Source organism: Neolamprologus multifasciatus, chromosome 8 (assembly GCF_963576455.1).
Source record: "Neolamprologus multifasciatus chromosome 8, fNeoMul1.2, whole genome shotgun sequence".
In the NCBI taxonomy this organism is placed as follows: domain Eukaryota; kingdom Metazoa; phylum Chordata; class Actinopteri; order Cichliformes; family Cichlidae; genus Neolamprologus; species Neolamprologus multifasciatus.
Window position 1 is genome coordinate 3,092,603 of NC_140446.1, and position 26,997 is coordinate 3,119,599.

At 40.3% G+C, this 26,997-nt stretch overlaps 1 protein-coding gene and 1 long non-coding RNA gene across 2 annotated transcripts in view; one reads left to right on the forward strand and one right to left on the reverse strand.

Annotated features, from left to right (window-relative positions):
• LOC146512201 (uncharacterized) overlaps positions 1-26,997 on the forward strand; it is a 106,345-nt gene that overhangs the window by 13,615 nt on the left and 65,733 nt on the right. The gene's annotated exons all lie outside the window — the stretch shown is intronic.
• Positions 5,243-18,074, reverse strand: gpr142 (G protein-coupled receptor 142). The gene is made up of 3 exons (XM_085171105.1): positions 17,522-18,074; positions 10,136-10,290; positions 5,243-8,476 (listed from the first exon to the last, which is right to left on the reverse strand). The coding sequence occupies exons 1-3, from the start codon at positions 17,527-17,529 to the stop codon at positions 7,518-7,520; spliced, it is 1,122 nt and encodes a 373-aa protein (XP_085027231.1). The 5' UTR covers positions 17,530-18,074; the 3' UTR covers positions 5,243-7,517.

Sequence of the window (26,997 nt, forward strand, 5' to 3'; positions counted from 1 at the left end):
TCAAGAAAAGCTTTTATTTTATTTTGCTGTCTGGCAATACCTCTGTTAGCCCAGAGAGGGCAGCAAGCTCCTTTTCTGCTCATTCTCAATCCTTTTAATGCAGCTTCACAGATAAAAAGAGCTGCTGTGGTTAGCACTGCGGCCTCACAGTAAGAAGCTCCAGCTTCCTCATGCAGTCCAAAGACATGTATATTAGGTCCATTACCAGTTCTAAATCGATGCCCTGTGACCAGTGGGACCGGTGACCTGTCCTGTGTCAGGCTACAGCCCACCTGGAGCAACGAGCTCGCTCTATAGTTCAGAAAAAGGATGGACTCTGATAATATAATACACTCTGACTGTTACATTGTTGCAACTGCAGCCAAAATGTCAACACTTTTATTATTTAAAGCCTCAACATTTAAAGACAGAAGCTAGAAATTCTTAAAAGCTCTTCACCGGTGACAGAATGTTTTGATGCTCACTGCAGGTGAAAAATGTGCATATATGTGCTATAATCAACCCTCTGTGACTCTCATGGAGTAAAAACAAAAATCAACCTCTTTTGAAATCGATGTGTAAGCGCTGACAGGTGAAGAATAGGTGCATGTGAGGTTTTGGGGGAATGATTAAAAGACCAGTCTGCACAGACCCTCATGCTTGTAAATCAACTTCTGATGCTTCCTGCCTCATTTACCCTTAGTGAGGCTGCTGGCTTCTTTATTCACGATTCTCATTCTCACTTTTCAGCTCCTCCATCTGGCTATCACTGATAGGAATTCTGCTTTCAGTTTTCCATTCTCTAAAATTAGGTCCGTCACCTGGCCTTGGAACCAAACAGTTTTTCTTTTAGAACTAAACATCTCTTTGCTTCCTTCCAGCAGAGCCCTGGTGTCCATCAGTTGTCTGTTTCCAGATAAAGATCAGAAATATTTTGTTGAAGCGAATCCCTGCAGAGGTAGTGATGCATTATTCTTTGTTCTGGCAAGCCACAGTTCATCACTCTGATTTTTTTCTCTTATTTCAACAGGATATTAAATCTGAAACCGAAGAAAAAGTCAGAGTGCAGACAGATAAAGTAAAGACAGATTCAAATAATTATTCGGATTCACTGTGCTGGACTAAAAAGTGCCCATAAAACCTATTTTATCACCTGGCATCTTCCTTTATTACTAATATGATCAACAGCTATTATTATTATTATTATTATTGTTGTTATTATTGTTGTTATTGTTGTTGTTATTGTTGTTATTGTTATTATTATTATTATTGTTGTTGTTGTTATTATTATTGTTATTATTGTTGTTGTTATTGTTGTTATTATTATTATTGTTATTATTATTATTATTGTTGTTGTTATTGTTGTTATTATTATTGTTGTTATTATTATTATTATTGTTGTTGTTATTGTTATTATTATTATTATTGTTATTATTGTTGTTGTTATTATTATTATTGTTGTTATTATTGTTATTATTATTATTGTTGTTATTGTTGTTGTTATTATAATTATTATAATTATTATTATTATGACAAGGCCAGATTTCAAACAAGTTCTTTTCGTCTGAATGTCCAGATTGAAATGAACACAACGTCCTCACCTGAAACTACACAATGGAAATTAAACTGCACTGATCCTTTGTTAAACCTTTATTTTCCCTCCATATGAAACTACCCCAGCGTTTACATGCAGGATCACATTTCAAACCAACATGTACTCATTGTCTTTAGATTCAAAGTCACGGACATTTAAAAAGTTATTTTTTTTCTTGAGTGGTTGTTGTGTGGCAGAAACTCCTATCATCAAAGCATAAAATTATTAATGATGAAAGGCTGAAATCAAGCTGAATGCAAGTCTTTGCAACAGCTTAGCATTTTTTTTTAGCACCAGCATCCTCAGGGAAAAGTGAATGAAATGTCCTTTGGCCAGTGTTACTTCCTGCATTGCTACTGAAATTGAACTTTTCTTTAAGTAAGTAAATTGGGCAAACATCCTCCCTTTGTTGTGTAGTGTAAACTTCCTGTGTTTATTGCACAAGTGCATCTGATAGGACGCCATCACTCTCTGCTGCGCTCTGTCTTTTCATTTGATTCCTTGTGACACCTGCTAAGCAACAGGAAGGGCTCAATAGGAGCAGAGTGGGGGGCCATCAGCAGGTGTTTGAACAGGCACAAAGGACAGGTGTCAGGCAGACGGGGGACGTGTGGCTGCCGGGGTTTACCTCCTCTACAATGCCCTTCCCCCAGCGTCACCGCTCTGCTGCCTAACACGATCAGCAGCAGCTCTGTTCGAGTAAATCAAAGCCTGCTTGGACATCTCTGCGCTGTGTTATGTTTGATCATTCATCTCTGACTCCCACTCTCATCACCACCGTAAGGTTGCTGCCACCACACGCTCTCTCTCACCCCCCCTCTGTTGTTGCGAGGCAGCAGGAGTCATCTTCAAAGAAACCGTTTGTATCCGCATCTCCGTACGAACTCTCAGAACTCAGCGTGAGCCGACAGCGGGGCCGCATGAGCCTGCTGGTGGGGCTCTAACGCTGCGTCATGTACTGTTACAGTAAACACGGCGAAGACTCAGGATGGACGAGGGTCAGCAGGGGGCTTGGATTAGAAACTTTTAACCTTTAAAGGATGGCCAGATGTACAAACCCAGTATGCACATCTGGGATTTTGTATTAAGTGTAAATAAAAACAGAATACTGTGAGTCACAAATCTCATAAACCCATCTTTTATTCACAGTAGAGCAAAGAACACACATCAAATGTTTGAAAGAAGAAAATGTTCCATTCCCAGAAAAGTATTTACTCAATTTTTAATTGGATGTTTCAAAAAAGGTGGGATGGGGAAATAAAAAGCTGGAAAAGTCAGTGATACTAAAAGAAAGAGCTGGAGGAACATTTTGCAGCCAGCGGTGTTAATTAGCAGCAGGTCATTAGCACGACTGGGTATAAAAGGAACGTGTTAGAGAGGAAAACTGCATCTACAACTTGTAGAACAATTTAACAAATAATGTTTTTTGATGTAAAATTGCAAAGACTTTAAATGTCTGTGGTAGACAGTGTTATGGCCCGTCTAGGCGCGGCCAGACCACAACATAAAGGGTGATCCATCCCCGTCCAACCCCAAGCAGCACGTCACACACTTAATATTTTGTGACAGTGATTTACAATGAGTGCAGTTAAACACAGGAAGGGAGCATATCATAACTTCAGGGTGAACCCAAGGCCAAAACAACAAACAAAAGGTAGCCTATCTCAGGAATAAACACAACTTACCTACGCAAAAGAACTAACTCAAACGACAATCACTTTCCTCCCTGCCTAACAAAAACAGGAGAAAACTGATCAAACAAAAAGGCGGTCCACCCCTACATGCTCTTACATTAACCAACATAGTGACACAGTGAACGGTCTGCTGGTTGGGTTGGGCCGAGGATGAATGACATGGCAGTCCCTGGCGGTGTCTTCTTATCCGCTGCCTCCCAGTCCTTGGCCAATCGGTGGGAGCCATCCACTCTGGATGCACCAATCACGGAGGAGCACCTGCACACTCAAATTTACATATAATTACGACAACAGTCGTAACAACAGTATCAGCCACAGTACATAATTTCAAAAAAAAAAAAAAATCATCTGTCTGTGAACAAGAGACAAGGCCAGAAATAAACCGTAGATGTCCGTGATCTTCATGCCCTCGAGCAGCACTGCATCAAAAACAGACACGCACGGGCTCAGAAACACAGCTGACCGTGTCGTCCACAAATGCAGGTTAAAGCTCCATCATGCCACTAGTAAGTGAACATGAACCATCATCTTCTCGGGAACATGAGGCAACATGATCCATGCTGTCCAGCCTAAAGAACGAGGTGACCATCCAGCTTGTTTTCAGCACTCGGCTCAAAGGTACAGGGGTGCGTTAATTCCTACGCACATCTGGAAAGGCACCATCGTGGCTGAAGTGTATATACAGGTTGTGTCACTGCCATCAATTCAAAATATTTAGGAATATTTTTCCTAAAAAATGAACTTTTTTAGGAAAAACATTTGATGTTTCTGTTTTCCTCATGGTCAGCGTAAACTTGGCCGTTACTTTAGTGCTTTTCTTTATAGAAAAACACTGAACCATGAAGAAGAAGAATGTAATGAATGAATAAATTATCATCTATATGTTGGTATGATTTGATAGTATTTGATATTTAGAGAGGTTACACTATTTATGTAGCCCACACACGTTCACTACTAACGTTGTCACAGTCACTGCTGCAGATACTGATGTCAGTGTGTCTTTGACTGTTTCCTGCTCTCTCAGATCTGCCACTCAGCTTGTTGTTCCCTCTGCTCGTCTCATCACTGTGGGGCACAGAGCTTTCAGTCGCTCTGGAGCTCACTTCCTTCAGTCTTAAGAAATATAGATTCTCTTCTCTTATTTAAGTCACAGCTCAAAACCTACTTGTTTAAACCGGCTCACTCGCTTTAATACAGATCTTACTTACTTTTCAAAACTTGTTTATTTGTTGTTTTTGTGTTTTTCTCATTTTTATTTGTTGTTTTTTGCATTTAAATTTATTTTAATCTACTGTTGTAGTGATATCTTTTAGGTTTTAGAAAGGCACCCTCAAATAAAATGTATTATTATATTATTATTATTACATCTATAGGCTCATCCATGACAGCTACCTCTGCAATATCTCAGTCTTTCCATGTTCTGTGCAATATTTTTGGCTCATGTGCAATTATTTTGGTTCCAGTCTGATTCAATGTTTCCTACACACACACCATGTATATAGTTCCACTCACATATGTATACATATACACTGTTTTTTATTTTATTCTATTTATTTATTTTCTGCCTTCGTTGTATATTGGTTTCTCTTCTTCTTACTTTAGCATCTTTGTGGTTCAGCTACCCGATTTCGCTGTGCAAGAAACTGCACAATGACAATAAAAAGCTCTGAGTCTAAATAAACTAAAAATGAATTGACAAATATGTGAGAGGACACAAAATGCATAAAATGTGTGTGTTCTTGTGTTCTGCCTGATCCTGAGACAGATGTGAAGCACTCGGGTGTCTCCTGCAAAGTACAAGCAACCATGTGAAACCCAAAAACTCTTAACATCCACACGGTCACCAGTGACCTGTTTATGGAGCTTACAGCTCGTCTGAATCCCCAAATGAGGATTTATAAGAGAAGTCTGAGGTTAAAATTAATGTGAGGAAAAGTAAAGTCTTTTAGTTCTTGAAACTGTTGAAACTATCATGTGGCTAAAATGTAACTAAAATCTTTATGAAGAGGTAAAAATAAAGAATGTGTGGGACATTGTTCTTTGCTCCACTGCTCAGTAGAATAAGACAGAAGCAGACCGCTCGGTCACCTCACAGCTGAATCTCATACACCAAATATGATGCCAAGTTTCCCTGATAGAAGCGGGAAGTGTTCCCACAATTACAGTTATTTGAATTTTCAACCAATTTTCAATTAGAGTATTCTGGTTTCCCACAGACCCCTCCCCCCTAACCGGGTTCCCCTCTGTCACTCAATTTAAAAAGTCACACAAGTCAAGACTTCTTAACAGTTTAAATACATTTTCGATTTTTATTGAATGCAAACAGTTTTTGACCATCAAAGAAAATCCAACCACAAGAAAAAACAATTCACCGACACAAATAAAAAAGCTGACAAATGCATTAAGTTACACTAGTTGTTCTCATCTCTGAGCTCGTCCATGGAAACTGATCATTTACGTGCGATTCTTGGACACTAGGATGAAATGAGCCTCCAGTGTTGTTTGATGTTGAAAGCAGTGAGGAAGAAAATAATTTGTTCTTTTATATCATAGTTTGTATATAAATGCTGGAACTTCTAAGACTGCAAGTAGAAATGTGCCCTTTTGGCAACTTACATGCTAAAATGTTGCTGCATTCACTATTCTGCAAGAGAAATACGAGCCCGTTAAGCTAATTAATCATATTTAATTATTATTCAGTACCAATGTAGCTGTTTCTAATCAGTGCCGTCCTGCAGTAGGTTTACTTTAACCGGTTATACGACAGCTGTGTCAGAGTGAACTGGTATGACTGGAGCTGTGTGTGCAGGGAGCGAAGGCTGCTGTCACAGTGTGCAGTCCACAGAATCACAAATACGTCCTAAATACACTTGAAATATTAGTACATAAAATATTTAACCACGTCCATAAAATTTTATACACAATTTAAACCGTTTGCTGATTATTTCAGAACAGTAACTACTCTGATTTATTTCTTTTTTCTACCATTTAAATGATTAATAAATTATTTTCCAGGAACATCCGACTGAAAATGAGGCCTCTGGTTAAAAAAACACATCTGTTTATATAAATGTCCAGGGGAAAACCTCCCTCGGCTCCCTCGTGATTGGACTTCAGTAAATAGTTTCGTGATGAGTGCATTGACTCAATCACGTATTTGAAGTCTTAATGAAGACAACATTAAGCTCATTTGTAAATTATAGTAGATTACAAACAGGGGCGTGCAGTCACGTCTACTTTCAGAAGACTAAGATACCTAATGCTTTATTTTGAGGATTTACAACTAATCTTCAGTGATCAGTGGGTGATGTCACAGTGGCTATGGTCAGGTTTTATATACAGCCGATGTTTAATATATACTCTGTCATCAAAGGTGGACTACATATAAACTCTGAGAATAGAACTCAATTCTTTGAAGGTCAACAACAGTCTTAATTTGTGCATATTTACAATTATTAACATTTGCAACTTTTACATCGTTTGGTGGAAATGCAGTGGCTGTGCATGCAAAAGCATCCACGCTTCCTTGTGAGTGTAGTGTTAGTGTTAGTGCAGACTATCAGGATAGAGCTGAGGCCACATTGGTGAGTGATACAGTTGTCTGAAAAGCCTGAGGCTTAAAAAACTGAGCTTTCATTTGAGGCTTTGTCAGGTTGGATGGTTTTTAATGCCAGTGCAGTGACAGAGTCCTGTCACACTGCCTACTGAGTCACTCCTTGTCTTTATACAACTGCAGAAAAAACTGTTTATTCAACATTATCACTCTTATTCTGACATCTTTGCAGCTTCCAGAGTGAATGTCACATCACTTTACACGACCAAAGGAACAGCAACGATCACTGATTGCACTTAATATGCAAAAAGTCTTTAATATTAACATGAATCTACATCTGGGCTTACGTTATTGTTCAATAAGGGATTTTGTCCTTCTGTTTTTTTGTAAAAATATAAACAAATCAGTCACATTACCACCATCTATGGAAAAAAAATCGACTTTTATTTCCTCAGATTCTTCTCGAGAAAAATAAATAGGCTGTCACGTTATCTGATTTACGTGGACAAACAACACGAGGTCAAACACTGTAAGACGAAAATCATGCTGAGCCGCTATCAGGCCCTCTGAGAGCGCCCCAGGGCCGACCGGTCGCTGCCCACAGTCGTAGCCGGAACACAGAACGCGTCCCTGGGGTGAGGAGTGCAGCGGGACCGTGGGACGATGGGTGTTTTGGATTAAGAGGAAAGTCGCAGGGTCATGAGGGCTTTCTGGCCCCATGAGGTGACAAGGGGGTGAAGTCCCGCTGAAACCGCTTGCTGTTCCCACTGTACAGAGAGGAAATGGAGGCGTTGGTGGGGACCTGCTGCTGGGGCAGAGCGCGGCGAGAGTAGAGTGGCGAGCCCCTGAGCAGTACGACATCCCGCACGGCGCTGCGGAAAGGCTTACTGACGAAGCAGTAGAGGAAGAAGTTGACTGCGGTGTTGAGCATGGCCAGCATGTTGGAGAGGTCGTAGGCCAGGTGGATGCGCCAGTCTCGATGAACAGTGGACACGTACAGGTGGTAGATGACCACGATGGTTCTGGGCGCCCACAGGATGGAGAACACTGAGGTGATGGCGAGCAGCATGGCCGTGGTTTTCCCGAGTCTTTGCAGCGGGACCGACTTGGTCCCCTGCTCCTCCTGACAGCGCTGCTCTCTCTGCCTCACCCTCAGCGTGTGGATTATCAGAGAGTTCAGCACTAAGAAGATGCTGCACGGCAGGAAGTAGATGATAGTCACATGCGTCCATATGAGGACGGCGTCCAGCGCTGTGGGCGGATGGCTGTTCCTCCACATGTCCGACCACCAGAAGAAAGGCACGCCCGATGCGATCGATGCCGCCAGGACCACCCCGATAATCTTCCTGGCTCGTGCCGGGTAGCTGATCTGCCGGTGGAGGAGGGGGTGGCACAGCGCCACGTAGCGGTCCACGGTGAGCGGTACGGTGGACCATATGGAAGCGTGGTTGGCTGCAAACTCGGCGACGCTGACGGAGCGCAGCAGGAGAGCGGGGACGTCCCGGTGAAAAACCGCCGTCTCCAGCAGGAAGCCGACGAAGATGATGAAGAGCTGGGAGAGAATATCTGAGGCCGTCACTGCCAAGAGGTAGTAGTACAGAGCCTTCTTAGTGCGGGACGCCAGCCTGCACAAGGCCACTGCTGTGAGGATGTTTACTGGGACAAACAAAGAAGCGGAAATGAGATTAAAAGGATGAAAGTCATGAAAATAAAAGCTCTTTAAATCTGTATTTTGGAGAAGATTAATAAACCTTTTTACTCGAGCTGACTGTTGACACTGGTGATCACTTTTATGTCCCAGTGATACTGAAATAAAGCAACCTAAGGATAATGGCCCAAATAATAACCCCCCCCCCCCATGGGAAATTAAATTAATATTTGGGCCTTTATCCCGAGTTTAAGTCCGAGACTTAAACTCAGGGGTTTTAATGTTCTGGACCTTCTAATTCTGTTTATTATTAAATATTTTCTTTTTGATTCTTAGTTTGCGTGTTGTTTATATTTGTGGCAGGAGCTTCTTTGTGTATTTGCTCAGTCTTCTGAGTCTTTAGTTCTTAGTTCCAGTTACTGTTTATATTAATTAATCCCTCAGTTTTCCCTGGTGTGTTTTCCTTCTGTGCTTTCATCAAGCTAAGTTTACTTTTGTGCATGCTGTTTAGTAATTGTTACTTTCTTCATGTTTTACTTGCTGTACTGCTATTTCTGTGTCTTAAAATGATCAGTTTTACTCTCTAAGATAGTGCGCAGGGCCCTCGAGCTGAAGGACAAACCAACACTGCAGGTGGAGATTTATTTTTTTATATCAGCTGTTTACCTTCATTTTTCATTAGACTTTTATCCGCTGAAATGAAACGTTGCCTTTTGTTACTTCATTTCGCTAACAGTCTGCATTTGGTCTCTCATCTTGTAATTCATGACAATATCGTTGTTTAGTATTTTATGGATATTCGTAATGACAGCAAACTTAGCAAAGAAAAATACACTATGGCGTGGCAGCGTCTTTGGGAAGGATCAATACAACCAAGTTAAGGCCTCACACAGGCCTAAAGAACAGTCGGTGATGAAAGCAGTTGTTTTCATTAGTATAAAATCACATAGGAAACATTAAATCAGCCCAAAAGTGAATTAAATCAATTTGGTATTGCAGTTTACTTGAGAGACTAAATTACTGAGATGGATCACATTAATATTTAGACGTTACAGTTAATAATAAAGCTAATAATAAATGTTTCAGTTTAAATCCTTGTTTTCCAAACTCAGAGTTTCTGCTTCTGCTTTTTAAAGTATGTAAAAAAAAAACATGTTACAAGACGCTGTTTTTATTGTCGCTGTCAGACACACAATCTCCTCTGTACTATTTCATCTCAGACGTCTTGTCAGCAGTAAGATATTTCCACTGGATCGTAGTTTTCGACCCTCCAGGATTGCAGACGTTGGCTCTTCGGCCCTGAGAGTTTTTTCCCTTTGGGAGCAGTTATGTGAAACAGCAAAGAGGACATCTGAATGCCTCAATTTCACGTCATCACTGACTTGTAAAAGTGAAACATGATAATGAAGATGTAGCTGGTGTCTGATAAGCCGTGTACGAGTTGATCCTAACATGGTTGGCTGGAGATAATAATTGGGTAAATTCACACACAACCTCATTATCAGCTAATGAAATGAACATAAACTGTGAAAACAGACATCCCTGAGTGTATTATCCACTATCCAGTCCCCATTATAGAAGCATTAATGTACCTCACATTTATATTGATCTGTTGAGTCATGTGCGATTCCCTGTTTTCTGATTGGTTTATGTGCTGGCTCGTGTACCTGGTACTCCGATGGAGAGCAGAATGCTGTAGTAGATGACGGGAATGAAACCCAGGACACATTTGGACTTCTGCAGCTCCTCGGGTTTCAGGCCCAGCTCCTGGTTGCCGGACGCCGTCACATTGGGCCAGTCGATCATGACCTTGGCGGCTCCCCTGGCGAAGTTAAAAAGAGAGAATTATGTTTGCAATTGATTAGCAAGGAGAGCTTTACAAACATCGGGTCACTCAACACAAAAAACAAGTTCAGTCCACTTTGTCAGCACATCTGGGGTTGATGCACTTCATACGCAGACCTTATTTCCCCCTTAAATACACCGAAAAGCTCAGTTTTGAGGTGCATTCAGTCACAGATTTTGGAAGACTTTGTTCTGTAATTGGAAAATATGTGGAATTGTTTTTCTCAAAGATTTACCAATTTTCTGTGAGAGCCAAAGGCAGTTTGCTGTCAGACAGTCTGCAGACCAACATACAAAACCAACATACGTTGTTGGCTTTGGTCTTTTTCTGTGTTTTAAACCTGCCATCTGTGATACTGAGCAGAAGTGGCTCCACAGTGCAGTGGTTTGCACAATCACCCAACAAGTCCCCAGTTTGATCCTGGGAGGAGATACAAATTCCTTGGGGGTTGTTTCAGGAAGGGCATCCGGTGTAAAAATCTGCCATATGAAATATGTGGAGCTGCCCCCTAAAATGCATAAAGGAGCATTTAAAGTAACTGAAATCTATAACACTGAGCAGGACTGAAGTTGTGATGTTTCAAGTTATTTTTTAACAAATTGAGTGTCTGAGACAGTGTTGGTCAAGTTACTTGAAAAAAGTAATCAGTAACTAATTACTGATTACTTCCCCAAAAAAGTAATCCCGTTACTTTACTTATTACCTATTTTCAAAAGTAATTAGTTACTTAGTTACTTAGTTACTTTTTAAAAACACGATTTACAACCTGAATAGGTGATAAAGTGATAGATCTTTCAGCCCAATTCTACTTTTTCTGCATAATCATCATACAAAATGTAATCAAATGGAAAAGTCTCTTTTTAAAACTTGTTTTATTAGTTTTAATCTTTTAACTTTATGCATCAAGCAAAAATTCAATTATCAGCAACATTCTCTGACTGGAAGAAATTAGTTTAATATTTAAACCTATTTTCTGCACATTCCAGCACATAAAATAAAATATTTTTTTGTGTTTACACTCAGTCTTTCAAATATATGCAAGTAAAACACAGCAGAAAATAAATAAAGTCAAAGACTAGCGGGCCTGTTGCTCTATTTTCACCTGTAAAGCAGGCGGAGGTTTACCCTGGTGCAGGTGTGCAGCGGTCAGTGGAAGAATCTGCGAGTTTCTCTGTGAGTTTCCCATTACGTCGTAGCTGCTCGCTGCTTGCTCGGAAGTTTAGGGGTTTTTTCGCTGTAAAAAGAAGTTTTCTTCCCACGCACAACGGACACTAATGTTTTTGTCACTTTTTATGGAATCAAACTCAAAGTAAGGTCAGTACTTCCACGCTTTAAACGCTGCACGCTCATACTCGCTCCCGCACTCGATATATGATCCATTGTTGATCTGCACACAGCTGTTGTCACGAACGTCGCACTCGCTTACGTCACTGTCATGAGACATTCTCGCAAAAAATCACGGTTTTAGTAACGCAGTAACGCAGCGTTCCTACGGGAAAGTAACGGTAATCTAATTACCATTTTTGCAATAGTAATCCCTTACTTTACTCGTTATAACACAACTGAAAACGGAAGAACCCAAGCTAATGAGATTAAATGTCTTATATGAACGCAGACATTGATGTTTGCAATATGGATGTCCCTGAAACTCCTCAGTATGGATCCCTGATTCTGGAAACCAAGAAATTGTATTCATCTATTTTTCTAACGCTAACCATCTTTCTGCCTCACACTGACTGTACAAAAATTCCCAGGTGTGAATGAAAAATCAGCAGACTGGGCGGTGAGCTGAAAATAGCCAGACAATAATGTTAAAATATCAAAAGGTGTTCATTGTCGAATATTGAATATTTGTTAAGAAAGCAGAATTTAAGTGGAATATTTCTTTGATATAATCTGGTTTACATGGATGTGGTTCGGAGGAACAAGATGATCTTCTTTTGCAGACGATGCACCTCTCTCTCTGAGTTGCTCGGTGACGTCTGATAAACGATGTTTGTTCAGCCAAACTGTTCCAGAAATAAACCGTGGAAACAAAAATATGCTAAATCCACTTAGTTTGGACTCAGTCAATTAAACTGCAGGTTCACAACAACAGCAGATGGGCTGACAGCAATGACCCTTCCACTCTCCCACCACCACAGGTCATTATCTTCCCGTCCCCAATTTAACCTTTTCACCTGGGCGCCAGCCATCCTGTTTTTCTCCATCTGCCTGCTTTCCTTATTTACTTCCCTCATCCATGAGGCAATATTTGGACTGCGTTATCTCTCGAGCTTTCAGTGACAAACCATTTGTAGTTGCTCAACCGACACACACATTATCACAGAGCCACAATCACCCCATTTGTCAGTGTTTTCATGATGTAAGTGGGACAATCACTATCACCAACGTGTAGTCGCTTTTAAATTACTGCCCTTGCAAATGCTATTTATGTGCCAAAGCCCTGCATATAAACTATATGACTGGCACATTTTATGGCCCGTAGCAGGAATATGATCGTAAACTCGAGGAGCATCGAATAGCTTAGTGCACGACAGCTTTAATTCACCACAACCCGATAAACCAGCAGGAGAGAAATGCAATCATGAAGATCAATGATGTAATTCACGGTGTACAAAGAGTGGTCGACATGAAGGAGGCTGCCTGCTGCCCTTTCTTCTCAATAGAGTCTTAATTTAGTCCCACGGGAAATTCACCACAAGTCCTCCAAACCTGTTTTCTGAATTAGTGTCTTAGTTTAGATCAGTGGTTTTTAACCTGGGTTCGATCGAACCCTAGGGGTTCGGTGAGTCAGTCTCAGGGGTTCGGCAGAGCCTCCACCGTGACATGCACGGCTCATTTTGTGCACCAATAAAAAACATATCTATGTCTTGAATTTGAAAAAAATCATATTTTATTTTTCACTAAAGAGGGGTTTAGTGAATGCGCATATGAAATTGGTGGGGTTTGGTACCTCCAACAAGGTTAAGAACCACTGGTTTAGACAGTAGAAGAAGTATACTAGACCCCACTCCACAAACTACTGTGGACTACTACTGTCTGATGTTACCTTTAGCTGTGGTGGATGCTGTTACACCCAAGCCGTAATCTAACTCGATGAAAGTATTAGCGTGTGAAAATTAAACCAAATGAGACTTGGGTACAAAGTAATCTGTATTTAACTCCAGATGCTAGCTTTGTAATAATTCTGTTTTAGGATAGGTTATGTAGTTTGTTTCCAGATGTTATGATATTTTTTGAGCACCCCTTCTTTCACCAACTCTTTGGTCACTAGAAGTTGGGGTGACATTTTAGACAAAAGAGAAAGAAACAATGTATATAGTTTAAACACCAAGAGCCATTTTTTGGCATCTGCCCTTTTTATTTCTTCTGTCGAGTAAGTAACAGCTGGTTGGTACATCACCTTTAATCACCACACAGCTTTTTGTATGAGATGTTTTCATTAAGCAGCCAAACACAAGCATTAGCTAATACTTGTTTTAAAGGCAACGTTCCTGGAAGATAAACAAAAATGATATTAGTGTATTTTTAGTTCAGTGCTGATATATGTAATTAATAGGGATGCACCGATACCGATACTGGTATCGGGTATCGGGGCCGATACTGTAAAATGTGTGTGTATTCATACTCGTAAAAGTTAACCGATACCATGAACCGATACTAACTTATTTCATTAATCAGAGGGTGGCTTGTCATTTCTGTTGTAGTTTTTTAGATTGGCCACTAGGGGGACATCCCGCACTAAACAGGCACAGGGTTAGGCGAGTGAGACTGGCGACTCCAGATAAAAAAGAGAAACTGGAGGCTGCTGTAGCTAGGCTAAACAAAATGTCAGCAGTGTGGACCGCAATAACTGCAATAATTTTATTTAAAGTTTATTTTATTCGCAAACCTAATTTGTATTTATTTTATTCCAAACAGAAGTGTTTATTTATTATTCTGAAAGCTCGAGACAGTGCCAATAGTTCAGTGATATTTTGTAAAATTACAATGTGGAGACTCTGCAATAATTTAACAGAAGTGCTTATTTTTCACTTGAAATTTTTTTGTGGTCATTTTTATTAAGATTTTATTTTTTATCGGCAGAGAATAAAATAAAACCTGTCTTCCAATTAATTGTATTTGTGTGTGTGTGTGTGTGTGTGGTAGAAGTATCGGTTTTTGTACTCTGTATCGGCAAGTACTCAGATCCAAGTATCGGTATCGTATCGGTTTGAAAAAATTGGTATCGTTGCATCGCTAGTAATTAATACTAAATATGGGATTTTTTATTAGGACAGCATTTAATTCTTTCAGTCTCATCAGCGCCCTCTAGGTGAACTGCAGTCATTTTTTAAAATAATGGCATTAATGGTGGACAGGCTCTATGACGGGCTCTGGCTGCTGTCATAACCATTTCTAATTGAAGGACAGTCTGAAAAGATATTCTTAGCTTTATATATCAGAGAGCTGTCCGTGATACAATCTGTACTTTGTGAATGAGATTGGGATCAGGCAGGATGCTGTTTAGTGATCGCCTCATGGTGGAAATCAGTAACTGGAGATTGTCCAGGTCCCTGTGCGATCCACTGAGTATTTATTTTATTTTTTCATTTAGAAGTTTCTGGTTTCCTTCCAGTGCCATGTGTGCTTTTGTTTTACGTCTTCCTCATCTTCTCAGTGACTTCCTGTATTATTTGGGTAATAACATTTGTGCTTCCCTTTTATCCCTTCTTTATGACACGCTGTGTGTGTAAATACGATCTTGCTTGCTCGTGTCACTCGTCAGTTTGTCCTTCTGTTGTTTGTCCTGCTACTCCTTCCCCTTTTCTCCTGTTTTGTTTCACTAGCGTACTGGACTTTGTGCATCTTTATTATTTTTTTTCTATCAGCCGTTAGAGGCATGTTCTTTTGTTTGTTTAACCTACTTCAGTGCATTTGGGTCGTCTCTCCAGCGAATTACTCACAGAGATACGCACATTTCATCCACAACCTATAACATTATATTCTAACATCACCCGAGAGTCTTTCACTCACCTGCTAAAAAGATATTTGAGAATCTTTTAAGTTAAAACTTAGGGTTAAATTAAATTTATTTACACTTAAACAATAAAACAGGTATTTTACAAATATATTAAAACCCTTAACTCTGAAGCTTCTGTAATTTCACAGCAAAAGAGTAAAGAAAAGAAATACGTATGAGGATTTATGTGTTGTATTTATATGACCAAAGGCTCCAGAGTGTTTGTGTTTAAGATTTACATTTAAGTAGATTTAAGTCCAGGCTATAAATTAAAAGCCTTTGACTTTTCTCAGATTCTGAAGTAACAAAATAGAACCATTACAGCCCTTTTTTTGTTTATAATTGGAAATATTCTCTTATGTCACTGCTTGTTATGGAACCGCTCCCCACGTGCTCAGATAGGATGTCTTATTTAGTATTAATAGATGCTCAGCTCCCATAGGAGGTGTAGGGTGTATGCAGGGATGCATTCAGTGTTTGACCTCAGACAAAATGATGCATGTTTGCCGCGCTGAAGATGAATAATGAGATGTTTTTATGGCTAACTTCAAATATAGTATAAACTTATTAAGTCCTTCAAACTGTTTGTGCTGTCTGAATAATACGGTGGCTGTAAAAACAAGAAAAACAGCAACAAAATGACACTTTTTACTTTTATTCCTCTTTTTGATCTTATTGTTTTGTGTTTGAATGTTGGGTTTGGCTTTGTTACCTCAGGGCCACCGTATCATCGTTCAGAAATTTAGTGTTACCGGAAGAAGAATCTAGTTTCTCTATTTTGTTTTGGTTAATTTTATGTGTAAAGAATGACTCAAGTTATGAACACTATCACTAAATCAACTTTGTTTTGTAATGCACACCATTGTATTGACATTTTATCTATTTACTTACTGATAGCAGGTGGAACTGTTCACCATCAAAGACATGCACAGCAGGTACAGTTTTACACTTCATCACATTTTCCACATCAGAGCTGCATTCTGACAAAACGTTAATGTTTGCATTTGCAGAAGTTCTCTTCCTAGATCAAATGGAAACTACAGTGTAATATCACAGATTAAGCCGAATAAGCTGCATATGAAAAAAGGTGAAATATCCACCCATGAGACTCACTCGGTCTTATCTGCTACGACACCTGATCTGTTTCCTCGTGAGCTGCCTGCAGCAGCCGCAGTGAGAAAGATGATCGTCATGAAAGTCAAGAGGTTGCCAGAAAAACGTGGCACAGGGGACCGTAATCACTCCCGGCAGTCAATAACCCAGCAGACGTGTTATACGCCAGCCAAGGACCTCTTAAATCCTGAAGCTTGGAGAGTTCTGTGTCTCCACTGAGAAATTTCTCGTGCAGACATTCACGTCTACGCCTCGTGTCCTGTGGGTGCTATTGATTCTGGAGGTGGGAATGCAGCTCAGAACTTTAGAGGTGTTTTATTAAATCCTAAAATTTACAGTCTTTTCAGTACGTCAGCAGCACAGACGGGACAGTAGAGTCAGTGCACGTCGGAGGCGTGTTTCTGATTAAGGCTATCTTTTTGAAGGGAGACAGTTTTCCCAGGATCCAAATGCAGCTGGAGCTATCGGAGCTCCGCAGGGGGGTCAGTGTCCACGGAGCTGAAATGAACTCTATCTGTACTCCGCTTAATTATTCATCAAGACACGCTGCACCTGAAAGAGCAGCGCGTGGAGATAAAGGGTGCTGGCAGCATAACTGTACTGCAAACATATCGGGGATTCGCGTGGCAGCAGGTCTGAAGATGTTTGGTGTTTAAAATCAGGAAAATAATTTTCTGTGAAAATCAGAACCTGACAGGAAGCAGTGGAGAGAAATCTCCCAGCTGTTCTGATCAGGAGCGCAGATGCTGCAAGATCCTGAGCCACGGTCACCGCTGTGGCTGTTAAGAAGATAGATCCAGAAGAGCAGAAAATAACAGCCACGTATGATGAGAAACGCCTGCTTCGTAGCAGATTAAGGGATGAAACAACAAGAAAAACACTTCAGGTCAAAGCAAAGCCAATTATGAAACATTTGGAGGCAACACAATCCAACTTCTCCAAATGACTTCATAATAACTGTACTTTGATCCATCATCTGAAGTTGGAACAAGTCTAATTGCAGGACAAACAGAAACCTTTATCCTGTTACAACATACTCTGCACAAACAGGGCTTTTCTTTGGCTTAGTCTCATCGCCAGCAGACTTACCTTCGCATCCAGTTTTCAATGTGGATTCTCCACCTGGGGTACAGCCGGTCCTCAGCACTGTCACTCCCCCCAGAGGCTCCTACAGAGTCCCTGCTGGACAATCCGGTTAGGAGACGAGGAGGAGGAGAAGAGTCCAGGCAGCCGGTACATTACTGCTATGAGTGAACAGAATGAGAGAGGGGAGTAATGAGGAAGAGGGGAGTGAAAGTAAAGGGGAGGGTGAGGGAGGGAACTGATGTGTGAAGGAGGCAGGAAATGGATCAAAATAAATTGAGAGGGTGGGGGGAAAAGATGGAAAACCACAGTGAGTTCGAGTGGGAACAAAAAGTGATCATTTCTCATGTTGAAGCTTCTCGTCGGGATTTCGGTGTGAAGTGTGTTCACACTGGAAATGTGACAAACGAAATAACCCGTCAACGCTGTCGGATTGATCCACATTCCAAAGTATATACGAACAACATGAGGGACGACACGTAAAGCAAACTGGCTGTGGGAATGTGAAACATTTCCAAGCAGCAGCTACGTCATAAACACTAAATACTGATGACAAATGTGACAGGTCTCCAACTCAAGTGTCTCCATCACCCCGTAGAGGCCTGTTGCAGTGAATTTGGTCACACTTCCTAGCGGATGGAATATACAGCAAAATATGGGCCATCCTAGGAATTGTTTTCAATGAGGTCAGAATAATAATAATAATTATTATTATTATCTTATTAAAATGCAGAGATCGAAATGCAGAAAAAAAGAAGCACTGACACAAACATTTGTATAATTTTAATTCACAGCATTTCTTTTTTCATTTAAAATGTGAATATTAGTGAGAATTAGTAAAGGGAGATTATTTGCATCAGTAATAATTCCATTTTCATGTCAGCAAATGGAACATGAATCAAAAATACATTTGTCAGGACAGGACAGGAGGCAAGGCCTCTCGCTGTGTATATGGTATAAATATACCATATATATACCATATATGGTATATATATATATATGGTATATTTATACATACCATATATGGTATATATTTATACCATATATGGTATATATTTATACCATATATGGTATATATATATATATGGTATATTTATACATACCATATATGGTATATATTTATACCATATATGGTATATATATACATACCATATATATATATACATACCATATATGGTATATATATACACCATATATTTATACCATATATGGCATATATATATATATATACCATATATATACATACCATATATGGTATATATATATATACCATATATGGTATGGTATATATATACACTATATAAATATACCATATATGGTATGTATATACCATATATGGTATATTTATATAGTGTATATTTATACCATATATGGTATGTATATATACCATATATGGTATATATATATACCATATATGGTATATATATATACCATATATGGTATGTATATATATACACACCATATATATATATATACACATACCATATATGGTATATATATATATATACACTATATAAATATACCATATATGGTATAAATATATACCATATATGGTATAAATATATGGTATATTTATACCATATATTTATACCATATATGGTATATATATATACACTATATAAATATACCATATATTTATACCATATATGGTATATATATATATATATATACACTATATATATATACCATATATTTATACCATATATGGTATATATATACGATATATATATGGTATAAACATATATATTCAGAGCTGCTTTAAGTTTTGGACCATGTTGACATGACAGTTGTTGCAGATGTCTGAGCTGCACATCCATTAAATGAATCTTTTGTTGGACTACATCCCAGAGGTGCTTTGGTGACTATGGAAGCAGTTTGAGTACAGTGAATTCACTGCCATGCTCAAGAAACCAGTCTGAGATGATTTCAGCTGGTGTGGTATCCTGCTGGAAGCAGCCATCAGGAGATGGGGTGGACATGGTCAGCAACAACAATCAAAGGCTGTGATATATAAATGATACTCAGTTGGTACTAAGGGCCCCCGAGTGGTTCAAGAAAATTTCCCCTGCACCATTACACCAAGACCAGCAACCTTAGTCATTGATACAAGACAGGATGGATCCATGCTTTCATGATGGGTGGCAACCCATACGGTCTTCTGCTGCTGACGCTCTTCTGCATACCTTGACTTAAAGAGGGGTTATTTGAGTTACTGTTGCCTTCCCATCAACTCGAAGCAGTCTGGCCATTTATTTTTTGAGCTCTGACATCACCAAGGTATTTTCTCCCACATGTCTGTCACCACATTTTCTCCTTTTCGGAAAATTCTCTGTAAACCCTGGAGATGGTTGTGTGGGGAAATCCAAGGATGGCCTGAGTGTGTACGGTTTTTAAAAGATGGCCATAGTTTAGTTTTCAGGACTGGAAAATAAAGTGGAAGTACTATAAATCTGCTCGCTTTCTAATAATGAGTAGATGGCGACTCTTCTGGATGCAAAAAAGATTGGATTGTATGGTAAATGGTAAATGGACTGGTTCTTATATAGCGCTTTTCTACTCTGTCCGAGCACTCAAAGCGCTTTATACAGCTAATTCATTCACCCAATCACACCCATTCACACAAGCACTTCTAAGTTCAAGTGCTGCGTATCTAACATTCGTACACATTCACACTCCGACGGATGCATCGGAGAGCAACATGGGGTTAGTATCTTGCCCAAGGATATTTGGCATGCAGACTGGAGCAGCCGGGGATCGAACCACCGACCTTCTGGTTAGTGGCTGATCCGCTCTGCCACCTGAGCTACAGCCACCCCATTGTATGCAAGTCTAGATGGCTTTGAAGTCAAACTGAATAAAAAATTAAGTTAATTTTGTGATTCATTTTCATTATTCGAGACAGAAAGGTCACGGTGACAACTCCTTTTTTGATAACACCCTCTGGTCACAAACACATCGAGAGCACAAGAACGCTGCTGGTGCTGTGTGGCTAACATGGCTAAATGAATTAAACTATAAAATGTCAGCATGGAGGATAAACACTGAGTTTATCCTCCATGCTGACAAACCACCGAGTCCCACTGCTGGAAAGGAAATAGAGGAAAATCTCAAAGTTTACAAAAATCAAAACAATTTCTGAGTGAAGGTTTGACGGCTAAAGAGAGATCCTGTTTCGATCCTTCATTTCGATTCATGTTATTTAAGTTACTACATTATATGTGGTATACAGTATGGAAATACCCCAAAGCTAAGGACAAACAAGGAAGCGGGCCAGCGACCATGCCAGGACATCCAGCCACGCACCCCAGGACCAACAGTCGGGGGAGCGTTGGGGAGGGTGAACCCCTTCCTCCATAACCATGTCCCATAGGCACCAAGGCTCAGCAAGCCCCAGCCATGCACACACACTGACTATAGTAGGTTTTTAGGCCACTGATAGGGGGGCAGGAGATGCTAGGTTTAAGGTTTTTATCCTGTGACACATTTAAAGTCACGTTTACTAAAAAGGGAAAATATGATTTCGTTTTTACTGTTTTATTAGATTAAATTTGACGATGATGTCGATGGATGCTGGTGGCCCATATTTCAGTGCACCATAAAAACATAAACTCCACCTACAGCAAGAAAAGATGGAGAATCCAAACATGTTGCTGTCGGCGATGTAACAAAAATCAAATGTTGGAAGAAATAACCGAACAAGTAACTTTAACGTCAGGATTGATTTCTAAATCTCCAAATCAGCATCTTAAGCACATAAAGTAGAAACAATTACATTCTAATAAACATATAATAACAAAGAGTCTTTATTATGATGTATGCTGCCTTTTGTCTCATTACTAGAAAGAATAATGGCTCTGAGCTGCAACAGCTTTCTAATTTCCTCTATTTATTCTCAGCAGCAGTTGAAACTGCCATGATTACGAGTGAGGAAATCACTCACATCAGGGGATCTGGGAGCTGACTTGTTGTTTCGTACATGACGAATGCGCCCTTAATTTAGCTAAACCCTTTGAGAAAGCCCGTCTCACGTCTGCAAATTGTTGACGATAGCAAAGCTCCAAAGCAAACAGCGTGTTAAACGAGCGGATCTCAAGAACTAATTCATCCAAAGCCTGCTGACAAACCATCTGCAAACCTGATCCCTACGTGAGCTCGCTCCGACCCAGCATGGCTGCCCTCGCCCTGCAGCTGCATGTCATTGTGTGTTTAGTTCACATAGCGTGTTATAGCTCGGACGCCGCCATGGTCCCAGGGGTCACTCGAGCAAATAATGAGCCTTCATGCACAGACGCGGCTTGTTGTTGATCAGTGCTGCTGGACGATGCACAGAGAACACATTTCTGCTGATTTTGGTGAAGCGAGCTGAGGTGCAGCTCCTTTTATGGGCAGGATACACCCACATTTTATCACTTAAGCAACAGCCTGTACTGATACAAAGGTACATTCATGGTAGCAGTAATATAGTGGTAATCATAAATGGCATAATGGCCACTAAATTTCCTTCCTTGGGTACAGCAGTTTACTTCTGGGGAGTGACCTGCTTCTATCTAAAAGGATGACATGCTCCATTATATAACCTTCCACATGCTTTTGTATTGATTCTACGAATCAGAGGAGATAGAAAAGCATTCCTCAAAGGATATTCTTCAAGTTCGTCAAACGTGCTAGTTCAAAATGTTCAACACGTGTTCATCTGGGTTGAAATCTGGTGCCTTTTATCCTAATCAAGCGTGTCCCTCTGTTCTCTACCACTTTGCAATCCCAGAAGAGACCACTCTCATCAGATCAGAAATATTTGGTCACTGGACAGAAGTAATCACCCAGAACAACTTTGGATTGATTTGCAGTGACCCTTCAACCTCAAAGGACAAGCGGACCAAAATCATGGCAGCAAAATGCCACAGTTTTTAAGTTTTGTGATTTCTTTTGGGTTTTGTAAAGTCATTTATATCACACCGCTTGTGCATGCTCTTCAGTTCATGTTCTGTTTTATTTTATATTCCTCTGTGCTTTTTGTCATTTGTGCCTTTAGTTATTTGCTTTACATGGTTAAAGGTTTGTGAATTCCCATTCTGCTCCTCCAGTCTCGTCCTCGTAGGTGTTTCCATGTGACGTTTGGATATTTGAGTCTTTATCTTGGCGTAAGTTGTTTCCTGCTTTATTTTGTCTCATGTGCATCGTACTTCCCTCGTCTCCTTATCCCTGATTTGTTACCTCTGTGTCTCCTGCCTGTTTTCCTCTAGTCTTCTTTCCTTGTCAGTATATGTCTGTGCTCGTCATTATTCTTTTATCTCTTGATGCGTGGTTTCTCTGATTTGTACTTTTGGTACAATCGGCATTAAAGGACTGGTTTGCTTTATATTTACTCCCAATCCAAGTTATCCAAGTCTTGCATCTGGGTCCACAGTTTGGCTGCCACACAGCCAAACCTGACGCTGTCAGCTTTGTGCAGAAGAAATGAGAAGATATTTTGAAGATGTTATGGGACAAAAAGTCCTTCTAGAAGTAGGATTTGCCAGTTCGCATTGTGGGAAGCCTCCAGACTTTTATGTGCTCAGTTGTTTTTAAGCATTATCTAAATTAACTTTAATTTAAATCATTAGAATTAAAAATCAGTTCAGCTAAATTTGCTTTATATTTTCCTTACTTTGCTAAAAAATAAGGTTTACATAACCTGAAAGTTCTACTTCTATCACTGTTTGTGTTATTACTGACTTTAAGTAGCACATCTCTCTTATAATGTCTGAACCAAATCTTAGTTCTTATTTTTATGACTTGACATTTCTTTCTATGACGCTGTCATAATTGGTCTGATGGTGCCAGCGCACCAGGTTTTAACACTGGCATTTTAGCAAGCCTGGTTAAAGTAACTGTCAGCAGTGGAGGAAGGTGCTGAATGTCCCTCCAGGAAGGAGTTCCTATAATGATATGACTAAATGTGAAAACTATTAGTTTAAAGTTACAGTGTGTACATTTTTATAGATGTTAGCAGATTGCAGATTAGATCACTTGAGGTCTGTTTTCTTACCTCCTACCAATTCAAGTGCATAATCTTAAATCACACAGTTGTCCTATAGCATGCTTGTCCTGTAGCAGCTACAGTACCCCTTAATGGCCGCAGCCAGCCGATGGGATTTTACTACAGTTTGGACCTGATCCAGATTGGACCTGATCCAGATTGGACCTGATCCAGATTGGACCTGATCCAGATTGGACCTGATCCAGATTGGACCTGATCCAGATTGGCCAAGATCTGTGGAAGGATGTCAATCCACCATTTACCTCAGCTGTCAAGTCCAAGTAAGAAGCGTTTGCCTGTATTTACTCCTAAAGAGTCTGGTGGATCGTGGCTCAAGAGTTGGCAGTTTGCTTTGTAATCGGAAGGTTGCTGGTTTGAGCCCCGGCTCCGACAGTCTCGGTCGTTGTGTCCTTGGGCAAGAGGCTTCACCCGTTGCCTACTGGTGGTGGTCAGAGGGCTCGGTGGCGCCAGTGTCCGGCAGCCTCGCCTCTGTCAGTGCGCCAGGGCGGCTGTGGCTACAATGTAGCTGCCATCACCAGTGTATGAATGAATAGTGTAAAGTGCTTTGGGGTCCATAAGGACTAAGTAAAGCACTATACAAATACAGGCCATTTACTGGTCAAGGAGTCAGAGCGGCTGTTGAGGATATGCTAAACGGTCATTAGTGCTGCTGTTAGCTCTGTTAGGTGCTTTTTGCTAATGTTGGTGAAGCTTTCTTTGAAGTTTCTTTGAAAACTTAGCTGAGCTATTATCCTAGAAAAGCAAAAACAAGAGGGAAAAACCCTAAACCTCAACTTAAAACAAGCTCAAAATTACATGGGTGGCACCAACCTACTTACCTAGTGTGTCTAACAAAAAGACTCTAACAAAAAGTGTATGGGGTCCCCAAACTTACCTAGTCCACTTTACTCCCACCACAATTATCAAACAAAAGAAGGACAGCAGAGAAACTTCACGCATGTGCCAAACAATTCAAAGGAGGGAAGAGAGCCACGCCCAGCCACAGGTGAGTCTCCTTATCAAGGTGTGCACTCCTGGATTGTCCAATCAGGGTCCCCCTCCTCTAATTAGTTGGATGGCCCCAGATTGACATCAGCCTGCAGTCTGCAACCTAAGAGAACGGCAAACAAAAGGAGGGGGAAAGAAAACATGCAGCCTGCAGACACGTAACACCCACTATACCTTTAAGGTGGTTAATCTTCCTTTAATCAGACATTTTTGTATTTTTTATTAATGGTTATTGTTTTTAATAGCTCCTTGTTACTCCTGAAATGATAACCCTTCAGATGTTTTTCTTGAAGATGCTCTTATTTCTTGTATGTGTTTACGCACCAGGCGGTTGAATTCAATTATTTAGTCACCTTATCTGTGGAGGATGTATAACTCACTGAGCTGATTTCATGCTTGTAGAGTCAGCTGTGATTTATAGTCAGCCTTTGTTTGCATGCTGTAGATCAACCGGTGGAAAACAACGGCAGCTGCGGGACGACCAAAAGGAAAGCAGAAGCAGAAGTGATGGAGCCGCCGCGGAGGCTGGGCCCGTCTCAGTCACCTCCACCAGGATGCTGCCTCAGCTTCCCACACTGTCACTCTGTGCAGCTTTCAGACAGTAAGACTCTCAAAGGCTGAAACGTGAGACAAACACGCACACACTCATGACTTCACGCTCTCCTTTTGGCTGGAATTCATTAGCGTTTTCATACTTTATTATTTTTCATGCTCGCAAATGTGCATCTGAGGCGAAATGAAATAAAATAATTGGCGTGTTTGCCATAAGTGCCGCAGTAATCAGTAGTTGCCCCTGCCATGACTGATATTACATTTCTGTGTTATTTGTTCAAGTCATACCAAAGCACTGAGTCTATCTGGCACCGATTCTCTGTTATTTATTTAAGAACAACCTCTGTGTGACATTTTGCAGTAAAGCAAACAAGCACATCATGATAACATCATTATGTAATCTGATTACACGGTTACATTTAAACACATCGATGTGGACAACACAACCAGGCCTGAGTATGTCATTAATAATAAGACAGGACTTTATAACAGTGGAAGGCATGTGAGCCAAATTTGGCCCTCTGGCAAAACTATTTCACTCTGAATTTGAACTTTATTATATTTGCCTTTCGTCCCAAATCTAGTCGTTTAGAAATGTAAACACGACCCTGACTTAAATGTCCGTAAATATGAATTTACAACTCGCTGCTTTTGGTTTTATAAATCACATGTTTTACAGCCCTCTCAAACATGCCTGCATCCATGGAAAACTGGGTCCCCCATCCCAGCCACACTGACCTGGAATTATAAATCAGTTTCTGACCGTGCTGTAAAATGTGTGGGAATATTAAAATGCTCTTCATATAGTTTCCTTTAAAGATCTTTTCCTTTAAAAAAAAAAAGCTTGGTTAGGTTATGATAAGTGTATTTGGGGGTTCAAAACACAAACACTAAAAACACGTAACGCTGCGTTATTAACTCAGTAGAAACTAAAACCTTCCAAACGCGCCCATTTAAAAAACATTTTTAACCCTTTATGCTGAAAAATGATCTTTTAGGGGACCTGCGTCACTTTTCTGTGCTGTTTTAGTGATGGATGCTCATATTAAAAATGAACTAACAATATCAAGCAGTTTTTTCTTTTTTAGATTACTTTATGCTTTTTATTAAAGTAAACCAGGATTTTAACTCTATCCGAGTTAAAATCCTGGTTTACCTCTAATTTTCTAAAGCTCAATGAGGATAAAACTGAGATCCTCCTTATTGGCACCAAATCCAACCTTTTGAAGGCGAACCATTTCTCACTCACCATCGATAACTCCACAGTTTTCCCTTCTCCTCAGGTTACGAGCCTTGGTGTCATCCTAGACAGTTCACTTTCCTATAAATCTCACATCAAAAATCTCACCCGTTCTGCCTACTTCCATCTACGTAACATTAACAGATTGCTTCCTTCTCTTTCCACCCAGTCTACGTCCATTCTTGTCCACAGTCTTGTTACCTCCCGTATTGACTACTGCAATTCTCTTCTGCATGGTCTCCCCCAAAAATCCCTCCATAAGCTTCAACTGGTTCAGAACTCTGCTGCTCGCATTATCACCAGAATCCCTCCTACCAGCACATCACCTGTTCTTCAGGAACTTCACTGGCTCCCTGTGAAATTCCGGATAATTTTCAAACTTCTTCTGCTCACCTTCAAGGCCATTCATAACCTCGCTCCTCCTCACCTTTCTGACCTGTTAACCACCACCTGTTCTGCCCGTTCACTTCGTTCTTCTTCTTCTATCCAGCTTGCTGTACCTTCCTTCCGCCTCACCACCCTGGGAAGCAGAGCTTTCAGCTGCTCTGCCCCCAGAAATAAGAAACATTGGTTCTCTCCCCCAGTTTAAATCCCAACTCAAAACTCATCTGTTCAAATCTGCATATTCACTGTGAATCCACTGTTTGTTCATTTTAGTTTTTA